The sequence below is a fragment of the Oncorhynchus mykiss genome, chromosome 32, assembly GCF_013265735.2.
Source record: "Oncorhynchus mykiss isolate Arlee chromosome 32, USDA_OmykA_1.1, whole genome shotgun sequence".
Lineage (NCBI taxonomy): Eukaryota > Metazoa > Chordata > Actinopteri > Salmoniformes > Salmonidae > Oncorhynchus > Oncorhynchus mykiss.
Genome location: NC_050572.1, coordinates 20,794,087 through 20,816,640, shown reverse-complemented (window position 1 = coordinate 20,816,640; position 22,554 = coordinate 20,794,087). Strand labels below are relative to the sequence as shown.

Below are 22,554 nucleotides of genomic sequence, written 5' to 3'. Positions count from 1 at the left end.
CTGTATTCATCCCCTAGTGGAATTTTCCATGTGGTAATAGCGAAGGCTGCTCATTTGTCATTACCCAATGAAAAGAGGGAAAGAGTGTAGGGAAAGGAGAGGGAGCCAGTGAAAACAGGCAACTCGATTTATTTTAAACGAGGGGTAATGAACAGATGTCAGAGCCATTTATCTGCACAGCTTTCGCTGCATGCGGTTTCTCCCTCAACTTCAACAATGTCATGTTTACAATTCGAGTGGCGTATTTAACTCCAGTGTTCCTTAAAAATGAGGTGCCTTTGGCCCGGGGTCTGGGCCTCTAAATGCCATATCATACAGCAGGAAGGGCTATTTGTCCTTTAAGCCCACCAAGGATTGTAATTACCTCTAAATTAGTTTCCCCCTTAAAAAAGTCAGACTGTCTCCGACAGCACACTAAGGGCTGATGCGTTGATGTGGCTGTCACCTTTTCTACTTTCTCTCTAACACTCATCTGGTGTGTGTGTATGCGTGTGTGTGTGTGTGTGTGTGTGTGTGTATATGTGTGTGTGTGAAGAAAATTCCCCCAAAAATGACTGACTTGTCTATCAAGTTTTTGTGTGTGAGTTGGCATGTGCTTCTGTCTCTGTGTGTGAGGGGAGTCAGAATGTGTGTATATGTGTCTGTGGGAGAACAATTCTGGTGAATGCCAGACTTGTGTGGTGTCTCATACAGACTTTTTGCATATTGTTATTTTTGGGAAAGTTTTGAGTTCCCCAGGAATTCACACCCTTACTGTTCCACACCCAAGTGAATGTTATGGATGGGCATTTATGTTTAGTCTACTGCACATGTTCACATACAGTATGTAGGATCTTAATTTGAGCCAGTCTGCTACAGCAGGAAAATTCCTCTGCAGCAACAGGAAATGCAAATTATTATGTGGATTATAATTAATGGACATTTTTTTGTATGGCTTGATACATTTTTCATTAGAGCAAAATGTGGTAGCTACTGACTTAAGATCATACATCTGTAGTCTTACTGCATTAAGAAGGCAGTGAAAAGTAGACTTTATGGTTGCAGGATTATGAACGAACATGGTGCATTCAATTATTTCAATTGTTTCACAATCCCCATATTTTCCCACTTAAAATCTCCAAACTTGATTAAAATACACAAAAATGAAAATACATTTCATTCCATAGTAGACATGTTCTGGTATTACAGTGTATTTATTTTATTGCTCATATTTCAGAGGACGTTTCACTTGACTGACTGGAGCGGTCATATAATAAATGGTGTATGTAGCTAGTCTCTTCAGGCAGTTTTAGGAGCGACCGACTCTGTTTCAGTCATTACATATCGTCTAGAAAGTGACGTCAGGCTGCTTTAAACCACACGAGGATCGAGACCTCCCACTTATACACACTGGATAGTCTACCAATTACAAAACCTCTCTGGCTCCGGGATATTTCACACAGCCGCCCTTATGTTTTCGATTTGAGACGCTTTGTTGCAGACTTCGAGGTCAAGGTGCGTAGGATGTTGAAATTCAGGGAACATGTTTGACTGCAAGGTTGGTTTGGTTTGTTGCGTTTACTAGACAACAACCTTGACGGCTGATCCCTGCGAGGCACTCTCGATGTTCACGCCTGCAGAACCATTTTCATGCTTTTTGGAAATAGAGGGTGGATTTGTTGTGTATTATTAGGGAACAGGTGTTTCTTTAGCAGTATTCAGATATAAACCCCTTCTTTCTACCATACTGCTTCTGGTTGTCTGTATTGTCAACTTGAGCATCAAAACAATCTCAGTTTGCCATTTCCCTTGTTGAATAAAACGAGGGAATTCATTTGTAACAAAGCATAATAGACTGCATTGTTATACAGTGTGTATTACCATATAAATGAGCTGCAGTTATCGCAGGTGTTCAAGTTCTATGGACTCTTCACATCGACTCCATCTGCTCAATTCAATTCCTCTTCACTTTATCATTGAATCGCTGGTCATGGAATTGTGACATCTGATAAACCATTCTAAACTGAGCCCACCTCTGTGTAGATATACATTATAAGCTGTTCTCTTTATTCCTGGTCTTTCTGTGATGAGTCTGGGTTGGTGTTGTCAGGATGGTTTTTCTCCTGTGTCTGTGTGTAGGACTGACTGACTCACGTATTGCTCTGGGTTTATTTTGTATATCTTTATTATTTTCACAGATGAAAAAATATATGATGAGGGTTAAAAGAGAAATTAGAAGTGCATGGGGATTGTAAATCACCTTCCCCTTTCACATATTTATCAACAAATAAAGAGTAGGATTGTGATAAATAATTGTTGCAAATAAAACTAAGGAAAAGAAAATATAAGATTCAGGTAAATCAGCGGAAGAAAAAATACATTGAAGCGAAATGCATAATCAACATGAGTTGATGTCTCTTCCTCTTCTTCATTGTGTTCCAGGTGACGCTGGGAGGCACCTTCATTGGCATCGGGAGGAAGACTCCGGACTGTCAGGGAAACACCAAGTACTTCCGCTGCAAGTTCTGTAACTTCACCTACATGGGCAGCTCCTCCTTGGAGCTGGAGCAGCACTTTCTGTCTGCCCACCCGAACAAGATGAAGTCCCACCCCCCACAGCTGCCCAATGACGACAAGCCCTCGGACAGGAGGGGGAACTGTGTGACACGGGGCGGTGGTGCAGAGGGGGCGGAACCGGGAAAGTGGGCGGACCGGGTGGCGGTCCGTGCGGAGGACGACTCGGTGGCTGGCTACTCTGTTCCCATCCGCGCCACCGACTCCCCTGGCTGGACGGGGACCGACGGCGGCGCCACAGCGGCGGACTATTACTGGTGTAAGTACTGCAGCTTCAGCTGTGAGTCGCCCAGCTCACAACGCCTCCTGGAGCACTACGAGAAGAGACACAACCAGCCTGGGGGAGGAGGGACCAGGGAGGGCAGCCCAGCCGAGAGGGAACGAGGGAGCAGCAAGGCCAGGGACAGAGAGAGAGACCCTGATCGAGACCTGACCCCCCACAGCCGGAGGAAAGACAAGACAGGAATGGGTGGCACAACGGGGGCAACAGACCCAGAGACGGTGGTGACCAGCTACAACTGCCAGTTCTGTGACTTCCGCTACTCCATGAACCACGGGCCTGAGGTTATTGTGGTAGCGCCTCTGCTCCGCCACTACCAGCAGGCCCACAGCATCCATAAGTGCACCATCAAGCACTGCCCGTTCTGCCCGCGTGGCCTCTGCAGCCCCGAGAAGCACCTGGGGGAGATTTCCTACCCGTTCGCCTGCAGGAAGAGTGCCTGCTCCCACTGTGCCCGCCTCCTACTGCAGCTGTCTCCCCAGGACATCTCCCCGTCCCCCAGGCCCAGTGTCACCCACCTGTGTGACCAGTGTCCCTATGCCACCAGCGACATCGACCTGCTCCTGCTGCACTACGACAGCGCCCATGCCACCCATGGCGTGCTGGAGGTCAAGCCCGAGGAGGAGGGTGCAGAGACGGGGAGGATCTCGGCCCCCGAGGGCCCTCACGGGGAGCACTCATGCACCAAGTGCCATTTCATCACAGATGTGGAGGAGGATATCTTCCGTCACTACAGGTGAGTAGTGGGGAGTTGAGTCTATTTGCAGACGTTGCTGACATGCTGTAGTTAGTCGACCAGTCAATTAGTTAAGGTTTGGTTCAGCTTCGCATTGTAAACCTGATTTTCATTGATAAAAATTTGTGTGGTATCATGCATCATGGCTCAGTGCTAGAGTCCAGCTAGTGTAAGCATTGTTGACATGGTTCTTAATTCAACTTTGGGTTATGAGATGATCTGTTGTGACGTTGAAGTAACTCCAGGTTTGCTCATAATGAGCAGCAGATTTGTGCTGACACACACAGTACATGTAGTTAATCAACTTCAGGGAATCGATAGTGAAATGTTAAAAGTCAAGTAATTCAATAACCCCTTTGTGGGCTTAGATTTAGTCTGGCCTTTGCCAGGTGTGTGTGTATGTGTGTATGCATGTGTGTATGTATGTGTGAGTGTCTCTGTGCTGCCTTCCTGTGTGCCTGTGTATCGGGGTGGGTTATGGAAAATACTCTGCAACTGAACCATATAATAGATAACTGAGCCACTGAAATCACTCTATTACCTTCTATTACACATCCACATAAGATATGAATTACAGAGCATTTTTCCTTTTCAGATCAGCGGCCTGTTTAGATTCGGCTGTTTGGGAATGTATCGATAGAAGCGAGTCTTGTGCAGTAGCTCGATCCATATGTCTGCTTGAAGCCTTTACAGACGCAGTGCCAGAGCGCTGACAAATCAATTGTGGTAAATCTAATAGAAGTGCAATGCAGGAAATGTAAAACTTGTATTTCAGGCTTCTGATGTTTGTAATTTCCACTTTGAAATTACCGACTTGATTTTCCCTTCACAAAAAATGTATCAACCTGTACAAAAATGTTCATTAATTATAATCCACATAATAATTCACATTTCCTGTTGATCACTTGTTGGAGGCTTAATTTCTATAATGCTTATAAAATGCTCACCGCTCTAGGCTAAGTGTTAAAGGTTGAAACAAAACAGCTAAAAGGGCCACCCTCAGTGTGTGAGAAACAGGGTCTTTCTTGAGTGTGTGTGTGATGTCCATCATGATCTGTAGACCCTGGAAGGTTTGTTCAGGTGGGCTCGGAGGGGCTCTGTTTCCAGACCCTGATGTTGCTGTGTGTGTGTCTGTCTGTGTGCCTGCTGAATAAGGTGCTTTTTGTATTCAGGCCTCATAGCCCTAATGCACAGAGGAGAGAGCAGAAATCAGACCTGCTTCTGCTGGGGTTCCCAGGAGATACCCCGCCTCAAACACTGTGTGTGTGTGTGTGTGTGTGTGTGTGTGTTTATGTGTGTGTGTGTGTGTGTGTGTGTGTGTGTGTTTATGTGTGTGTGTGTGTGTGTGTGTGTGTGTGTGTGTGTGTGTGTGTGTGTGTGTGTGTGTGTGTGTGTGTGTGTGTGTGTGTGTGTGTGTGTGTGTGTGTGTGTGTGTGTGTGTGTGCGCGCGCGGGATGGAATCAGTGCCTACTGTAGAATGGAATTAATGGAACGGAATGATTTCCCTATGTTTGATGTGTTTGACACCGGTCCATTGATTCCATTCCAGCCATTACAATTAGCCCATCCTCCTATAGCTCCTTCCACCAGCCTCCACTGCTGCATGTGTACAAATACATGTTGTTTCCATCTCTGTTTTGTATTCGTCTCTGTGTCTTTGTACATATTACACTCTGTTCCATTCAACTACAATACATATCTGGATATGTGGTGTGTGTCTGTGAGTTAGCATTTCGTGCATGATGTCTGGTGTGCAGGAAGAGTAAAGCTTACCGCATGTTCCCAATTGAAACAGTTTGCATGTATATTATGATTACATTTTTTTATGTTTTTGTTCATTTTGGTCTTCGGCAGGTTTTTTCCGTTTGTTCGTGTACACATTTTTTTATTGAGGTAAACTCTACGCACCTTGGTCGGTGATTGGTCAGTAGTATTACTCCTTCAGTCTTAAAGGAAGTGTTTGTTGTTATTCAATGAGAGAAGACTAGTTTTTCATGCACATTTTTTCACTGAGAAAAACTGCACCAAACATTTTAGTTAGATGTAAAATTGCAAGACTAAGACCTCCTGGGAAAAAAACAACGTTAAAATGAATGACACATTTCTTGATTTATCTTAGGTTAATTCTGACTATTTTGAGGAAGTGTTTCTGGCTATGTTGTTGCTACGGTGGCACAAGAGGGACAAACAACAGGAATGTTTACGCTTTTTTCTCGCTTCCAAGCGAAGGTCTTTAAGGAGTATGAGTGCACAGATGGTTGCTTCGCCTAGCCGAGTTATGCTAGGACCAAAGAGAACCTATGTACTGTATGCAGTGGCCTGCTCTGGTCTGGCTCTGTGCTGTAGATTTATGTGCTGGTCACCACCTCACTCACCTCCAGACCCCCGCCCACCCTGCAGCCTGGACGTGAACACCATACTGATGCTGAGCCGTCTAACACACACACACACACACACACACACACACACACACACACACACACACACACACACACACACACACACACACACACACACACACACACACACACACACACACACACACACACACACACACACACACACAGCCTACCCACCCTGTCTGAGGCCATCCCTTTAAATCAACCTTCAGTGAGAGCAGAGAAGAGTAGAGGGGGAACATTCTCCATCTTTCCTTAAGGAACAATGAAGTGTAATATTGAGCAGCACAGAACACACGTTACATTCTCAGTCAGCCTTAAGGGCTTACAGCATCATTATCCTGCACAGCACAGGTATGGAATACTTCCACTGTAACATGTTTTACCCCCAGCCTCTCCAGCTCAGATCCCCCAGTTCAGTTCAGTCCCCCCAGCCTCTCCAGTTCAGATCCCCCAGCCTCTCCAGCTCAGATCCCCCAGTTCAGTTCAGTCCCCCAGCCTCTCCAGTTCAGTCCCCGAGCTTCTCCATTTCAGTCCCCCAGCCTCTCCAGCTCAGATTCCCCAGTTCAGTTCAGTCCCCCAGCCTCTCCAGTTCAGTCCCCCAGCCTCTCCATTTCAGTCCCCCAGCCTCTCCAGCTCAGATTCCCCAGTTCAGTTCAGTCCCCCAGCCTCTCCAGCTCAGATCCCCCAGTTCAGTTCAGATCCCCCAGCCTCTCCAGCTCAGATCCCCCAGCCTCTCCAGCTCAGATCCCCCAGCCTCTCCAGCTCAGATCCCCAGTTCAGTTCAGTCCCCCAGCCTCTCCAGCTCAGATCCCCCTGCCTCTCCAGCTCAGATCCCCAGTTCAGTTCAGTCCCCCAGCCTCTCCAGCTCAGATCCCCCAGCCTCTCCAGCTCAGTCCCCCAGTTCAGTTCAGTCCCCCAGCCACTCCAGCTCAGATCCCCCAGCCTCTCCAGCTCAGATTCCCCAGTTCAGTTCAGTCCCCCAGCCTCTCCAGTTCAGATCCCCCAGTTCAGTTCAGCTCCCCCAGCCTCTCCAGTTCAGTCCCCCAGCCTCTCCATTTCAGTCCCCCAGCCTCTCCAGCTCAGATCCCCCAGCCTCTCCAGTTCAGATCCCCCAGCCTCTCCAGTTCAGTCCCCCAGCCTCTCCAGTTCAGTCCCCCAGCCTCTCCAGTTCAGTCCCCCAGTTCAGTTCAGTCCCCCAGCCTCTCCAGTTCAGATCCCCCAGTTCAGTTCAGCTCCCCCAGCCTCTCCAGTTCAGTCCCCCAGCCTCTCCATTTCAGTCCCCCAGCCTCTCCAGCTCAGATCCCCCAGCCTCTCCAGTTCAGATCCCCCAGCCTCTCCATTTCAGTCCCCCAGCCTCTCCAGTTCAGTCCCACAGCCTCTCCAGTTCAGTCCCCCAGCCTCTCCATTTCAGTCCCCCAGCCTCTCCAGCTCAGCTCCCCCAGCCTCTCCAGTTCAGATCCCCCAGCCTCTCCAGCTCAGATCCCCCAGCCTCTCCAGTTCAGTCCCCCAGCCTCTCCAGTTCAGTCCCCCAGCCTCTCCATTTCAGTCCCCCAGCCTCTCCAGCTCAGATCCCCCAGCCTCTCCAGTTCAGTCCCCCAGCCTCTCCAGTTCAGATCCCCCAGCCTCTCCAGTTCAGTCCCCCAGCCTCTCCATTTCAGTCCCCCAGCCTCTTCAGTTCAATCCCCCCAGCCCCTCCAGTTCAGCTCCCCCAGCCTCTCCAGTTCAGCTCCCCCAGCCTCTCCAGTTCAGTCCCCCAGCCTCTCCAGTTCAGCTCCCCCAGCCTCTCCAGTTCAGTCCCCCAGCCTCTCCAGTTCAGCTCCCCCAGCCTCTCCAGTTCAGCTCCCCCAGTCTCTCCAGTTCAGCTCCCCCAGCCTCTCCAGTTCAGCTCCCCCAGCCTCTCCAGTTCAGCTCCCCCAGCCTCTCCAGTTCAGTCCCCCAGCCTCTCCAGTTCAGCTCCCCCACTGTTCTGGATCATTAGTCTCCTCTCTCAGCATCCTGCCTAGTGTACCTGCACAGGGGGAGGAAAACCCTTCCAGCTCCCTCCTTCTCCCCCCCCTCCTCCTCCGCAGGGAGAGGTGTACGGGGCAGCCCAGCTACCAGTCGTGCTGGGCCAGAGTTTCCATTTCCTCTGTGATGTCAGGGTATCTGTCCGTCACCCTGGTGTGATTCAGTCCAGTTCGCCCCACAGCTCTGCATCTGCCGACCGGCCCTCGTAAAACACCCAGTATTAGGTGTGTTCACTGGTGTATAGCTAAGGGAGTTTAATTTCATAGCCCACAAATTACATCCACTCAATACTTTTACTGACACAGACATTTATTTTTATTTTTTTACCAAATCACTAAAATCATTTTTATGTATTTTGGAGAAAGTGCAGATTTTTGATACGGCAGTCATGTTGAGAGCAGCGGTTTAATACCATCAATGGTCGTGGAAATTAAACACAAATTAGTTTTTGCCACCTCTCTATCTTTTCTCTTTCCTCTCTTTCTCTGTCACACACACACACACACACACACACACACACACACACACACACACACACACACACACACACACACACACACACACACACACACACACACACACACACACACACACACACACACACAGCCTACCCACCCTGTCTGAGGCCATCCCTTTACATCAACCTTCAGTGAGAGCAGAGCAGAGCAGAGGGGGAACATTCTCCATCTTTCCTTAAGGAACAATGAAGTGTAATATTGAGCAGCACAGAACACATGTTACATTCTCAGTCAGCCTTAAGGGCTTACAGCATCATTATCCTGCACAGCACAGGTATGGAACACTTCCACTGTAACATGTTTTACCCTCAGCCTCTCCAGCTCAGATTCCCCAGTTCAGTTCAGTCCCCCAGCCTCTCCAGTTCAGATCCCCCAGCCTCTCCAGCTCAGATCCCCCAGTTCAGTTCAGTCCCCCAGCCTCTCCAGTTCAGTCCCCCAGCCTCTCCAGCTCAGATTTCCCAGTTCAGTTCAGTCCCCCAGCCTCTCCAGCTCAGATCCCCCAGTTCAGTTCAGTCCCCCAGCCTCTCCAGTTCAGTCCCCCAGCCTCTCCAGTTCAGATCCCCCAGTTCAGTCCCCCAGCCTCTCCAGTTCAGTCCCCCAGCCTCTCCAGCTCAGATCCCCCAGTTCAGTCCCCCAGCCTATCCAGCTCAGATTCCCCAGTTCAGTTCAGTCCCCCAGCCTCTCCAGCTCAGTCCCCCAGCCTCTCCAGCTCAGATCCCCCAGTTCAGTTCAGATCCCCCAGCCTCTCCAGCTCAGTCCCCCAGCCTCTCCAGCTCAGATCCCCCAGCCTCTCCAGCTCAGATCCCCCAGCCTCTCCAGCTCAGATCCCCCAGCCTCTCCAGCTCAGTCCCCCAGTTCAGTTCAGTCCCCCAGCCTCTCCAGCTCAGATCCCCCAGCCTCTCCAGCTCAGTCCCCCAGTTCAGTTCAGTCCCCCCAGCCTCTCCAGTTCAGTCCCCCAGCCTCTCCAGCTCAGATTCCCCAGTTCAGTTCAGTCCCCCAGCCTATCCAGCTCAGATTCCCCAGTTCAGTTCAGTCCCCCAGCCTCTCCAGCTCAGATTCCCCAGTTCAGTTCAGTCCCCCAGCCTCTCCAGCTCAGATTCCCCAGTTCAGTTCAGTCCCCCCAGCCTCTCCAAACCTTCCATAACAAAGCCATCCCCAACAGAGACATTGCCCACAAAATTAGGTGGAAACTGAGCTGTAGTTCCTAATCTCCTGCCAAATGTATGACCATACTAGAGACACATATTTCCTTCAGATTACACAAACCCACAAAGAATTCAAAAACAAATCCAATTTTGATAAACTCCCATATCTATTGGGTGAAACACCACAATGTAAATACAACCTATATTTATGTTTATTTACTTTCCCTTTTGTTCTTTTACTATTTGTGCATGATTACAACACTGTATTAAGACATAATATGACATTTGAAATATCTATTTCACTTGCTTTGGCAATGTAAACAAATGTTTCCCATGCCAATAAAGCCCCTTAAATTGAAATACAATTTAGAGAGAGGAGGAGAGAGATAGGGGATAGAGAGAGTATAGAGATAGAGGGTATATATATATATATATATATATATATATATATATATATATATATAGAGAGAGAGAGAGAGAGAGAGAGAGAGATAGATAGAGGGGATAGAAAGAAAGAGAGAGAGAGAGGGGGTAGAGAGAGAGAGAGGGGGTAGAGAGAGAGAAATAGAGATGGGATAGAGAAAGAGAGAGACAGAGGGGGGAGAGAGAGAGAGAGAGATGGGGATAGAGAGAGAGAGGGGATAGAGAGAGAGAGGGGATAGAGAGAGAGATAGATATATAGAGAGAGAGAATGGATAGAGAGAGAGAGAATGGAGAGAGAGGGAGAGAGAGAGGGTATATATATATATATAGAGAGAGGATAGAGAGAGAGAGAGAGAGAGAGAGAGAGAGAGGGTATATATATATATATATATATAGAGAGAGAGAGGGGATAGAGAGAGAGAGAATGGATAGAGAGAGAGAGAGGGGATAGAGAGAGAGGGAGAGAGAGAGAGGGTATATATATATATATATAGAGAGAGAGGGGATAGAGAGAGAGGGAGAGAGAGAGAGAGAGAGAGTATATATATATATAGAGAGAGAGGGTGGGAGAGAGAGAGAGAGAGAGAGAGGGTATATATATAGAGAGAGAGGGTATATATATAGAGAGAGAGGGTATATATACATAGAGAGAGAGGGTATATATATATATATAGAGAGAGGGTATATATATATATAGAGAGAGAGAGGGTATATATATATATAGAGAGAGAGGGCGGGAGAGAGAGAGAGAGAGGGGAGAAAAAGAGACTTGCCAAGATGCCATCTTGCTCCGTCCTAAATCATCCACTAGTGTATGACTGCAGCTAACCTTGTACAGACAGATACATTTGGCTGTGTGTGTGTGTGTGTGTGTGTGTGTGTGTGTGTGTGTGTGTGTGTGTGTGTGTGTGTGTGTGTGTGTGTGTGTGTGTGTGTGTGTGTGTGTGTGTGTGTGTGTGTGTGTGTGTGTGTGTGTAGATGCATGTGTGTGTGTGCACCACATTTATTTGTGTGTGGTGGTGGGGATTCTTGAAAGTGTGTTCACATCAACATCTACTTGTTTTCAAATCAATTGCGTTTCCTGAAATATCCCCGGGAAAAGTGGGATAAGGTGAGTCAAAGGGGTAATTTGAGCCACCCTTGTTTCTTGGAAGCCATACACAAAATTAATAATTTGACCAAATATTTAGGAAGAGGTCATCATTTCGTGGAGTCTGTAAAGGAAGAAACCATTAAAAAGAGGTAAGCACGCAGCCGGCCGCGACCGGGAGGTCCGTGGGGCGACGCACAATTGGCATAGCGTCGTCCGGGTTAGGGAGGGTTTGGCTGGCAGGGATATCCTTGTCTCATCGTGCACCAGCGACTCCTGTAGCAGGCCGGGTGCAGTGCACACTGACCAGGTTGCCAGGTGCACAATGTTTCCTCCGACACATTGGTGTGGCTGGCTTCCAGGTTGGATGCGCGCTGTGTTAAGAAGCAGTGCGGCTTGGTTGGGTTGTGTATCGGAGGACGCATGGCTTTCGACCTTCGTCTCTCCCGAGCCCGTACGGGAGTTGTAGCGATGAGACAAGATAGTAACTACTAACAATTGGATACCACGAAATTGGGGAGAAAAGGGGGTACAAAAAATAAAGAAGAGGTAAGCAAGTTAGGTCCCACAAAACTGATTTTCACAGAGCCAAATTAATATATTATGGTTTTATGATGCTTGTATCTAAAAAGTAGATAATTTTAAGATTGTTCTATACATCAGTTGGGTTCTCTATAAGTTTCAATATGAGTTCCTAAACCTAGCATGAAAGTGCATCCTTTTATTGTGTGGGCTAATATAGTCAAAATGTTTGCCCTTTGGTAAGTTCAGCCAATGGCAAATTAAGCAAATGTAAGAATTTTCTTCCCAGGCGTTATGCAAGGCATTATCACTGGGATAGGGGGTAACACCAGGGCCTGGCCTATGTTAAAAGTGTTAAAAAAGTATTAAGTGTTCGTAAGGTGTTAAGCCTGTGTTAAAAGATGCTTAAAAGACAGAAAGTGATTTTGAATGTTTGGGAAATAAAGATGGACATGGTTTCAAAAGGTAGTGGTCATATTTCATTAAATGCAGACATACAGTTGAAGTCGGAAGTTTACATACACTTAGGTTGGAGTCATTAAAAGTAAATTTTCAACCACTCCACAAATTTCTTGTTAACAAACTATAGTTTTGGCAAGTTGGTTAGGACATCTACTTTGTGCATGACACAAGTAATTTTTCCAACAGTTGTTTACAGATTATTTCACTTATAATTCACTGTGTCACAATTCCAGTGGGTCTGAGGTTTACATACACTAAGCTGACTGTGCCTTTAAACAGCTTGGAAAATTCCAGAAAATGATGTCATGGCTTTAGAAGCTTCTGATAGGCTAATTGACATAATTTGAGTCAATTGGAGGTGTATCTGTGGAGGTATTTTAAGGCCTACCTTCAAACTCTGTGCCTCTTTGCTTGACATCATGGGAAAATCAAGAGAAATTTGCCAAGACTTCAGAAAAAACATTGTAGACCTCCACAAGTCTGGTTCATCCTTGGGGGCAATGTCCAAACGCCTGAAGGTACCACATTCATCTGCACAAACAATAGTACGCAGGTATAAACACCATGGGACCACACAGCCGTCATACCACTCAGGAAGGAGACGCGCTCTCTCTCATAGAGATGAACGTACTTTGGTGCGAAAAGTGCAAATCAATCCCAGAACAACAGCAAAGGAGCTTGTCAAGATGCTGGAGGAAACAGGTGCAAAAGCATCTAAATCCACAGTAAAACGAGTCCTATATCGACATAACCTGAAGGCCGCTCAGCAAAGAAGATACCACTGCTCCAAAATCGGCATAAAAAAGCCAGACTACGGTTTGCACCTGCACATTGGGACAAAGATCGTACTTTTCGGAGAAATGTCCTGTGGTCTGAGGAAACAAAAATGTAACTGTTCGGCCATAATGACCATCGTTATGTTTGGAGGAAAAAGGGGGAGGATTGCAAGCCGAAGAACACCATCCCAACCGTGAAGCACGGGGGTGGCAGCATCATGTTGTGGGGTTGCTTTGCTGCAGGAGGGAATGGGGGACTTCACAAAATAGATGGCATCATGAGGGTGGAAAATTATGTGGATATATTGAAGCAACATCTCAAGACATCAGTCAGGAAGTTAATGCTTGGTGACAAATGGGTCTTCCAAATGGACAATGACCCCAAGCATTCTTCCAAAGTTGTGGCAAAATGGCTTAAGGACAACAAAGTCAAGGTATTGGAGTGGCCACCACAAAGCCCTGACCTCAATCCTATAGAAAATTTGTGGTTAGAACTGAAAAAGTGTGTGCGAGTAAAGAGGCCTACAAACCTTACTCAGTTACACCAGCTCTGTCAGGAGGAATGGGCCAAAATTCACCCAACTTATTGTGGGAAGCTTGTGGAAGGCTACCCAAAATGTTTGACCCAAGTTAAACAATTTAAAGGCAATACTACCAAATACTAATTGTGTGTATGGACACTTCTGACCCACTGGGAATGTGATGAAAGAAAGAAAATCTGAAATATATCCTTCTCTCTACTATTATTCTGACATTTCACATTCTTAAAATAAAGTGGTGATCCTAACTGACCTAAGACAGGGAATTTTTACTTGGATTAAATGTCAAGAATTGTGAAAAACTGAGTTTAAATGTATTTGGCTACGGTGTATCTAAACTTCCGACTTCTACTGTATGTAGGCAGCTTAACTTACCCTATCCCATGGCTCAATTTTCCCCATACTCGGACCACTTGTTGTTTTCATTTCAGGATTCACAACATCCTGAAATGTATGTAGATATCTTTGTTAGAAAGAATATTATTTTTCCCTTGACAGAGTGATGCTGAACGTAAAAAAAAATCGCTCAACTTACCCCTCTCTCCCCAAATCTGCTTATTCAATTTATAGATATCATTGTTCTTCTCATGGCTTAAACAATTACTCAAAGGTTAAAATCATTTTTAAACCACAAAGGGACAAGACGAACAATGCATTTAAATGACTGTTAGACAGTTAGTTTTGTAAATTGGAAGGAACTTATGTTAACTTTTCCTTAATTGAATTAAATAAATTAAATTGCATTGCCTTTTGATCAATCTACCGTGGAAACAAATAAACACTTTTCACAGCTTTGTGTAAAAATAATTGCTAATACTTAAACTATTTATATGGCAGTAATTGAGCCATAAATGTCGGTATTCTATTTGAAGACACACCTCAATTAAACCACCTCATTATTCCCAGTTCTGTAATTTGTTAAATTTGGAGTGGGCACAAGGTCACGAATAAAGCAAAAATCATTAAAAAACGATTTATTTCCAAGTATGAATTTACATATTTAAATATACTGTAAAATGTCTGCATTTTAGCTGATCATGTGGTGCTTATTTGAAACTTTAAAGAATATTTTGTTGAACAGCATTACAGTTTTGTAAAACAAAATGTCAACTTGTATGTATCAGCGGTGTCTTAGTCTGACCCTAATCCAATCAATAAACAACATCAATCCATATGCATTTTTAGCAGAAACAATATCTGGCAAATGATAGTCTACTGTAATTCTATTTTACAGCCTGCGAACATCCAGACAAGAGTCGTTACACCACGTCCCTGGGCTAGCCAATGATCAAATTTCGGTTTTGGGTCGACAGAAATATTTGTGTTTGCTGTCAGTGAGGTCGGCAGAGGAGAGGATAGCGATTTATGTTGGACTCAGGCTGTCCTTTATGTGTGCGAGCTGTTGCTGCCTTCAGTAGCGAGGGAGAAAAAAGAGAATGTAAGAAAAGTAGGAGCGAGAGAGAGGGAGAGAGATAAATAGAGAGAGAGGGAGAAGGAGCTGTTTGTCTTCTCATTTTAAAGCGTAATGATAAGTGAAAGTGTCTGCGGCTGGAAGGACTGGCCGTGGAGGAGGCTCTGTCTCTATCGCTCACCATAACTCCCCTGTAATAAAACCACGGAAAACAATCAGTGTGTCTCAGGTTGCACACTTGTCCGTTTATTCTCACGAAGCTGTAATTGAATTTGTATGTAATGTTGTTTGTTTTCTGGTCTTGTAGGAAAATAGTTGTTGAAGAAAACCGCGCTACGCTAGCCCAGAGGATAGGTGCGATGTGAGTGATGAAGCGTATGCTGGTCTCTGTGTGTGTGTGTGTGTGGGCATCGAGCGTGCGTGCATGTGTCTATCTCTCTGTGTCTTATTTTGTGTATGTGTGTGAGAGTAGATTTTCCGCACTATCGCAAGTATGCTTGTGGCCCTGTGTGTGTGACAGGGCTCTACAGTGCAAACAATTTTACTTGCATATACGCCTAAATATTTTGCTGTGCGACCTGGAATTTTTATTTAGGAGCACCAGTGCGCCTATAAAAATGAAGGATTCTAGCGCTATTACATCAAACATTTTATGTGGTGCTCCTACATTTCTTTGTATGCGCCTACATTTTTCCACTTAGGCTCACACGTGCTCCTTATAAAAAAGTTCCGCGTAGAGCCTTGTGTGAGTGAGTATGTGTGTGCATGTGTTTGGGGAGTTGCGAGCGTATTATTGGATGCGCTGCTGCGTTGAAAAATCACAGATGTTCAGGACATTCATTAGAGGCATAGCTGGCCTCTTGGCCTGGTGCAGCAGTCCTTTGAGATGTAAACAGTACAGATAATCAGAGAAGCCTGCCTGCAGAGACTACACACATTCGCAAACACACACCTATGTGTGCTGGATTCCAAGGACTTTGATCTTGTTCCTCTGCCCCTGTGTCTGACTTTAAGCGAACTCATTGACACACTGCATGCTGGGAAAACAGGCTCTTCTTGATGATGAAAGCCTGTCTCTCCTCACTTCTTCCTGGTTTGTAGTTGGGGCATGAACAAGAGGGCGTCGGAACGTTTAGTACGGTCTAGAGCTACAGCGTATTTTCCAGGGTCTCTAGGGTCTGAATAGGTGTGTAGGCTGAGTGTGTGAGTGATGAAACGAATGCTGGCGTGTGTGTGCATGCGTGCGTGCATGCGTGTGTGTGTTTGTGTGTGTGTTTCTTTTTGTCTCATTGTGTGTATGTGCATGAGAGTACATGCTGATATAGATTTTCCTCACTATTGCAAGTGTGCTTGTGGCCCCGTGTTTCAAGTTGCAAATGCTTACTTCCAGGTTCCTTCACGATAATGCTACAACATTAAGAAATAATAAAATATAAGAATACGAACATAAAGTAAATGTCTCGGTAGAATATAATAAACATTTTAGCATAAGTCTAATACAGGAAGGCACAATTTATAGTCCAAGTGGGAATAGGGGGGCAAATGTATACATTGTGAAGTATTTGTCAATAATAGTAAGAGACTGGTAGCATCAGTTGTGATGTGTGTGTAGCATGAATGTATACTGTATGTGTGTGTGTGTGTGTATTGTGTGTGTGGATGAGTGTGTGTGTACTAAGTGTTGTCACAATACCATCATTTTGACTTCGATACCGAAATCACGTCTAATTCCATGATACTCGATACCATTACGGTATTTGATACCACAACGATAGCTAAACAAAACAAGAAGGTAAATTAGCCAGTCACAGAATGGTACTTGATCTAGACAAATAAACGCAGCTCTGTTCCATCTTTAGGCATCTTTGAGTTCAATATCATTACATTTTACAATGTTTATGTAAATTATTTAGCATTAATTGAATCGATTATACAACCAATTTGACTTTGTTTTTACCAATCTACCAACAAGAAAACATTTAGTTGAATGGTAAATCTATATTGATAAACTGGGTAAATCAAGATGTAGCCTAGTTCTATTCACAATACAGGTGAATTAGTATTATTCAGTAGGAGTGTGTGCGTGCAGTGAGTTATTGAGCTTGTTTTAGCTGATATCATGGGGCTACAGATGATAAAAAATCCCTTCCATTTAGGACTTATTTTATTGTCAACTGCTAGGAGAACATGTTATTGTACTGTACTGATCAACCCCATTTGCATAGAATAAGTAATCTCTTATTTTATAAAAGTGTGCAATGTCTCTTTAAGAAAGTAATGATGTTGCCTCCTGGGTGGCGCAGTGGTTAAGGGCGGCAACATCATTTCAGGAGGCAACATCATTACTTTCTTAAAGAGACATTGCACACTTTTATAAAATAAGAGATTACTTATTCTATGCAAATGGGGTTGATCAGTACAATAAAATAACATGTTCTGTGCCACCAGAGATTCTGGGTTCGCGCCCAGGCTCTGGCGTAACCGGCCGCGACCGGGAGGTCCGTGGGGCGATGTACAATTGGCATAGCGTCGTCCAGGTTAGGGAGGGTTTGGCCGGAGGGATATCCTTGTCTCATCGCGCACCAGCGACTCCTGTGGAGGGCCGGGTGCAGTGCACGTTAACCAAGGTTGCCAGGTGCACGGTGTTTCCTCCGACACATTGGTGTGGCTGGCTTCTGGGTTGGATGCGCGCTGTGTTAAGTAGCAGTGACAAGAGACAAGATAGTAGCTACTAACAATTGGATACTTCGAAATTGGGGAGAAAAAGGGGGTAAAATTTAAATAAATAAAAAAAGTAATTATGTCATTCACTATGCAGAATGTGGCTGTGGAATCTGACATTGTGGCTATTCATGGGTTGCATGTTTCGTCACAATATTGTTTTTAATGCTTGTTTTGGATTGATGCATCGTCAGTGAGTGCTGATGAAGATTTCAAATGTACTCTAGACATTACAGTGGCTTGGAAATACAATGACATTTAAAAGGAGGCAAATAATTAGTAGCAAAACTTTCGTCATCATTTTGATGTCACCAGATTGCCTTTGGATGCAGTATAATGTTAGCTAGCTACTTTATGTTCGATTGAGGGGAGGCCACTGGATATTAGCTAGCTAACGTTAGCATATTTTTGCCGAACTTTGCTAGCTAATGCCATCTGCCAGTACATTTGACAACATGATAATGCTGGCAAAATTGTTTTCTACTGAATATTTGACTACTTTAGCAATGTCATCGTATTTCGAGGCACTATAGTTTAATTTAGACTAAACAGTAGTTAGATACCTTCCAGAATGACTGGGCTTAATCACCACTTTAGGGCACCAGCATGACGCGGGGTGGCTTGAGAACGTTCGTAACAATGAGAACGTTTGTAACAATGGCATGATGCGACCAAGTGACGAAGGTGCAACCTATGAATGGTGCTAGTGGAAACCAGATGGAAGGCGAGAGAGACGAAGAAGTTAATTACTTTTTGGTGGCTAGGGACGTTTTTGGTCACAATCAGCTCTGAAATCAGCATTTTTTGCGTGATGGTTTGCACATTATCACAAACAAAGTACTATTGTAGGGAATTCAGCTGTAAGCTAGCAAGGAAAGTTAGCCTACAATTAAAGCTGGAAGCTACCGGTTTCATCTTGCAGTTTTATAGTTTTATAACCTGAACGGACATTGTTTTGCGAAAAGCAATGAACAGTTTCAACATTTCTACATGCCGTGTTGCATTATTCAAGTTTGTTAACATCTGTGCAGCATGAGTGGGGACTGGGGAGCTATCAATGCAGCCCAGACAGCCCTAGCAATGAATGACTAAGTGGAGCAGGCACCATGCTCTTTGCACTATAAAGGGGCTGCGCTGATGCAGACTTGATCCTCTCAATCGCGTGAAACACACTTGACAGAAGTACTGTATGTAAAAAAAAATCTAGTACTGAACCGTTTTTTTGGGGGGGGGGGTGTTTGTTGAAAAAGTAACAAAGTTTCGGTATTCTGTGCAACACTAGTGTGTGCTAAGATGTGGAGCGTCAGTACAGGTTCAAGTGTTCATCAGTCTGATGGCTTGTAGATAGAAACTGTCTCTGAGCCTGTTGGTATCAGACCTCATGTTCTGTTATCGTCTGCCCTACGGTAATGGAGTGAGCGACTCGGAGCTAAGGTGTGTGGGGTGCTTGACGATGCTGCGGGCCTTCCTCAGGCACTGTTTTGAGGGTGAATATGTTTGTGGGGAGTTGAGAGCCTATTATTGGATGCGCTGCTGCGTTGAAAAATCACAGATGTTCAGGACATTCTTTAGAGGCATAGCTGGCCTCTTGGCCTGGTGCAGCTGTCCTTTGAGATGTAAACAGTACAGATAATCAGAGAAGCCTGCCTGCAGACTACACACACACACACACACACACACACACAATATGCACACACACACAATATGCACACACACACAATATGCACACACACACACACACACACACGCACACAATATATGCACACACACACCTATGCGTACTGAAATTCCAAAGGCTTTGATCTTGTTCCTTCTGCCCCTGAGTCTCTAAGCGAACACACTTCCCGCACTGCATGCTGGGGAAAACAGGTTTTCTCGATGATGAAAGCCTGTCTCTCCTCACTTCTTCCTGATTCATAGTTAGGGCACCTTATTCTTTAGGTTCTGCTACAGGGCTTGACTGGGAAAAAGCTGATTGCTGGGTTAACTGATCTCACCTGTCAGTTCAACCGAACCTGATGGCTTCCCCTTTGCTGTTACAGGTGTAAAACCTGGTTTAAGGCAGGGATTCACATCTCTTCTACAGCTGGTGTAAATCCAAATTGAAGGACTCTATGGTATAGTCAGTGTAAAACAGGTGAAAGACCATTATGGTGTAATTGGTGTAAACCCATGTAGAAGACCTCTATGGTGTAATTGGTGTAAAACCAGGTAGAAGACATCTATGGTGTAATCGGTGTAAAAACCAAGTAGAAGGCCTCTATGGTGTAATCGGTGTAAAACCAGGTAGAAGACCTCTATAGTGTAATCGGTGAAAAAACAGGTAGAAGACCTCTATGGTGTAATCGGTGTAAAACCAGGTAGAAGACCTCTATGGTGTAATCGGTGTAAAACCAGGTAGAAGACCTCTATAGTGTAATCGGTGTAAAACCAGGTAGAAAACCTCTATGGTGTAATCGGTGTAAAACCAGGTAGAAGACCTCTATGGTGTAATTGGTGTAAAACCAGGTAGAAGACCTCTATGGTATAATCGGTGTAAAACCAGGTAGAAAACCTCTATGGTGTAATCGGTGTAAAACCAGGTAGAAGACATCTATGGTGTAATTGGTGTAAAACCAGGTAGAAGACCTCTATGGTGTAATCGGTGTAAAACCAGGTAGAAAACCTCTATGGTGTAATCGGTGTAAAACCAGGTAGAAGACCTCTATGGTGTAATCGGTGTAAAACCAGGTAGAAGGCAGGACCTCTCGTGGCTCGAAGCCATAATGCTGACTGACAGAGTCTAGAGGGAGGGAGAGAGACGCCAAGGTTGCTGCTCCTTTGTTCAGCATCTGTGAAGAGTTTAGCCAGATTACTCTGTAGAGAAGTTAGGCACACACACTCATGGAGGCATGCATGCACACAGTTACTAACATATACACAGTCACAGAGTCACACGTGCGCACGCACCGCACATGCACAGAGTAGGCACTCACGCATTCATACACACATGCACACACACACACACACAGTAGTGTTGCACGGTATACCTAAGCTTCGGTACTTTTTCGATACTTGAACATGGAAAAACGGTTGAGTACTAGAATTTATATTTTCGGTGTTTCTGTCAAATATATACGGATTGAGCGGATGGAGTCTGTCTACTAATTTATTTGAAACTTCTCAAGGGGGCAGTAGTAAGCTAGCCAGGGTTTTGACAAGCAAGTGAGAGGAGAGAGAAAATCCCGACTGCATGGCTTATTTTAATGAATACATCATACCTCCACGCCTGCAGCTTTTTGACCAAACTGTCTCCAGAAGTGAACTATGGGAATACGTTGCTTACAGAGCAGATGATGAGGGCCAGCCCACCGAAACAACTATGCAAAAGGTGTTACAAAGCAGTGCAGTGCAAGGGAGGTTTAGTTGCAAAACAACATAAAAAAAAAATGTAAAACTCTTTCACACATGACATTTGCATTGTAACGTTATTCTACTTGCAACTAAATTTGAATTATTTTTGAGTGACATTGACATTAACATATACTCAGTATGGCGTTCATTTGAGCATTATAATTGTTGTATGTGTATGTTGTTGTATGTGTCGAACTGCTTTGCTTTATCTTGGCCAGGTCGCAGTTGTAAATGAGAACTTGTTCTCAACTAGCCTACCTGGTTAAATAAAGGCGAAAAAAAAAAAAATATGATTACAACCTAAAAGTAGTGTGAAATGCCCTCATAACTTGGCTATGACAGCGATATATTTAGACTATGTCACGTTTGTCTGGGCTGGGCTTGCTAGCAGTAGCCAATAGCCAGCCAGCAGCCCTGGGTGGAGCATTGCACCCTGAGAGTTGAAATGCACTTTGGGAATTGTAGTGTGCTGTGTAAAATCCTTTGTATTTCTATGGTGTGTAGACTATTACAAAAAGCTCTAGAAGCTTCAGAAATTAGCTTCAAAGTTTTTTAAACATTTAGAATGCAAACTATTTATTTAATACATTACATTATTTATCTGTAATGATTAATGAATCATTGGTCCTATGTAATGTCATTTCACCCAAAATTATGGCCATAGATTATCAAATTATCCCTTGTATGTAGCAGATTACATTTTTAAACAGTTTAGATGTAATTGCACAATTATTTTGTATGCTGTGAGTCTCAGATATGGTTTTGCATAAGACAAATGTAATGTATAGGTTGTTTTCAATAAAGCTTCACAATAAGGTGTTGAACATTCGATTTGCATGCTGGGTGGCAAAGAGTCCCACAGCTCCGCTAAAAACATTGACAAGTGTGTGCCATTTTCAAGGGATTGTTAAATAGATTTTTACTATTTGGTTGTAATATCATCACCTCTTGAAGAGCGTAGTCAGACCTACAACTTTCTGATTATTCCATGCAAAACAAATACACACATTTAGCTCTATCATCAGAGTTATACAGCAAGTAACTGCAACAACTGATCATGTAATTTCAGATACGTAGGTTAGCCTCACGATATCTCTCAATATTAGCCACCATTAATTGGATATTTGAGTGATATAAAAAAAAAACTATACCTGACAAGTATGAGTGGTTTGGTTAATTTCCCACCCTTTGTGGGCTTTGCTTGTCAAGCAGCTGATGGGCCCATGCATAGTGACCTAATGTAATTTTTTCTCAAACCATTTTTTCACTAACCCATTTTCAAAATGTTTTTTAAGAGTATTTAATTACGGTTACTGCTATTGGAGGACCAAAAAAAGCCGATACCGATTAATCGGATGATTTTTTATATTTTTTATTTGTAATAATGACAATTACAACAATACTGAATGAACACTTATTTTAACTTAATGATGCATAATAATACATCAATAAAATCAATTTAGCCTTAAATATAATTGAAACATGTTCAATTTGGTTTAAATAATGCAAAAACAAAGTGTTGGAGAAGAAAGTAAAAGTGCAATATGTGCCATGTAAAAAAACTCATGTTTAAGTT

The 22,554-nt window shown here is 44.3% G+C and overlaps 1 protein-coding gene across 4 annotated transcripts in view; it reads left to right on the top strand.

Annotated features, from left to right (window-relative positions):
* Nucleotides 1-22,554, top strand: part of trps1 (trichorhinophalangeal syndrome I) — a 191,632-nt gene that overhangs the window by 44,850 nt on the left and 124,228 nt on the right. For all 4 annotated transcript variants that reach the window (XM_036971846.1, XM_036971843.1, XM_036971845.1 and 1 more), the window contains exon 4: nt 2,422-3,569. In XM_036971846.1, coding sequence (XP_036827741.1) covers nt 2,422-3,569 — 1,148 coding nt within the window. The remainder of the gene's footprint in view (nt 1-2,421; nt 3,570-22,554) is intronic.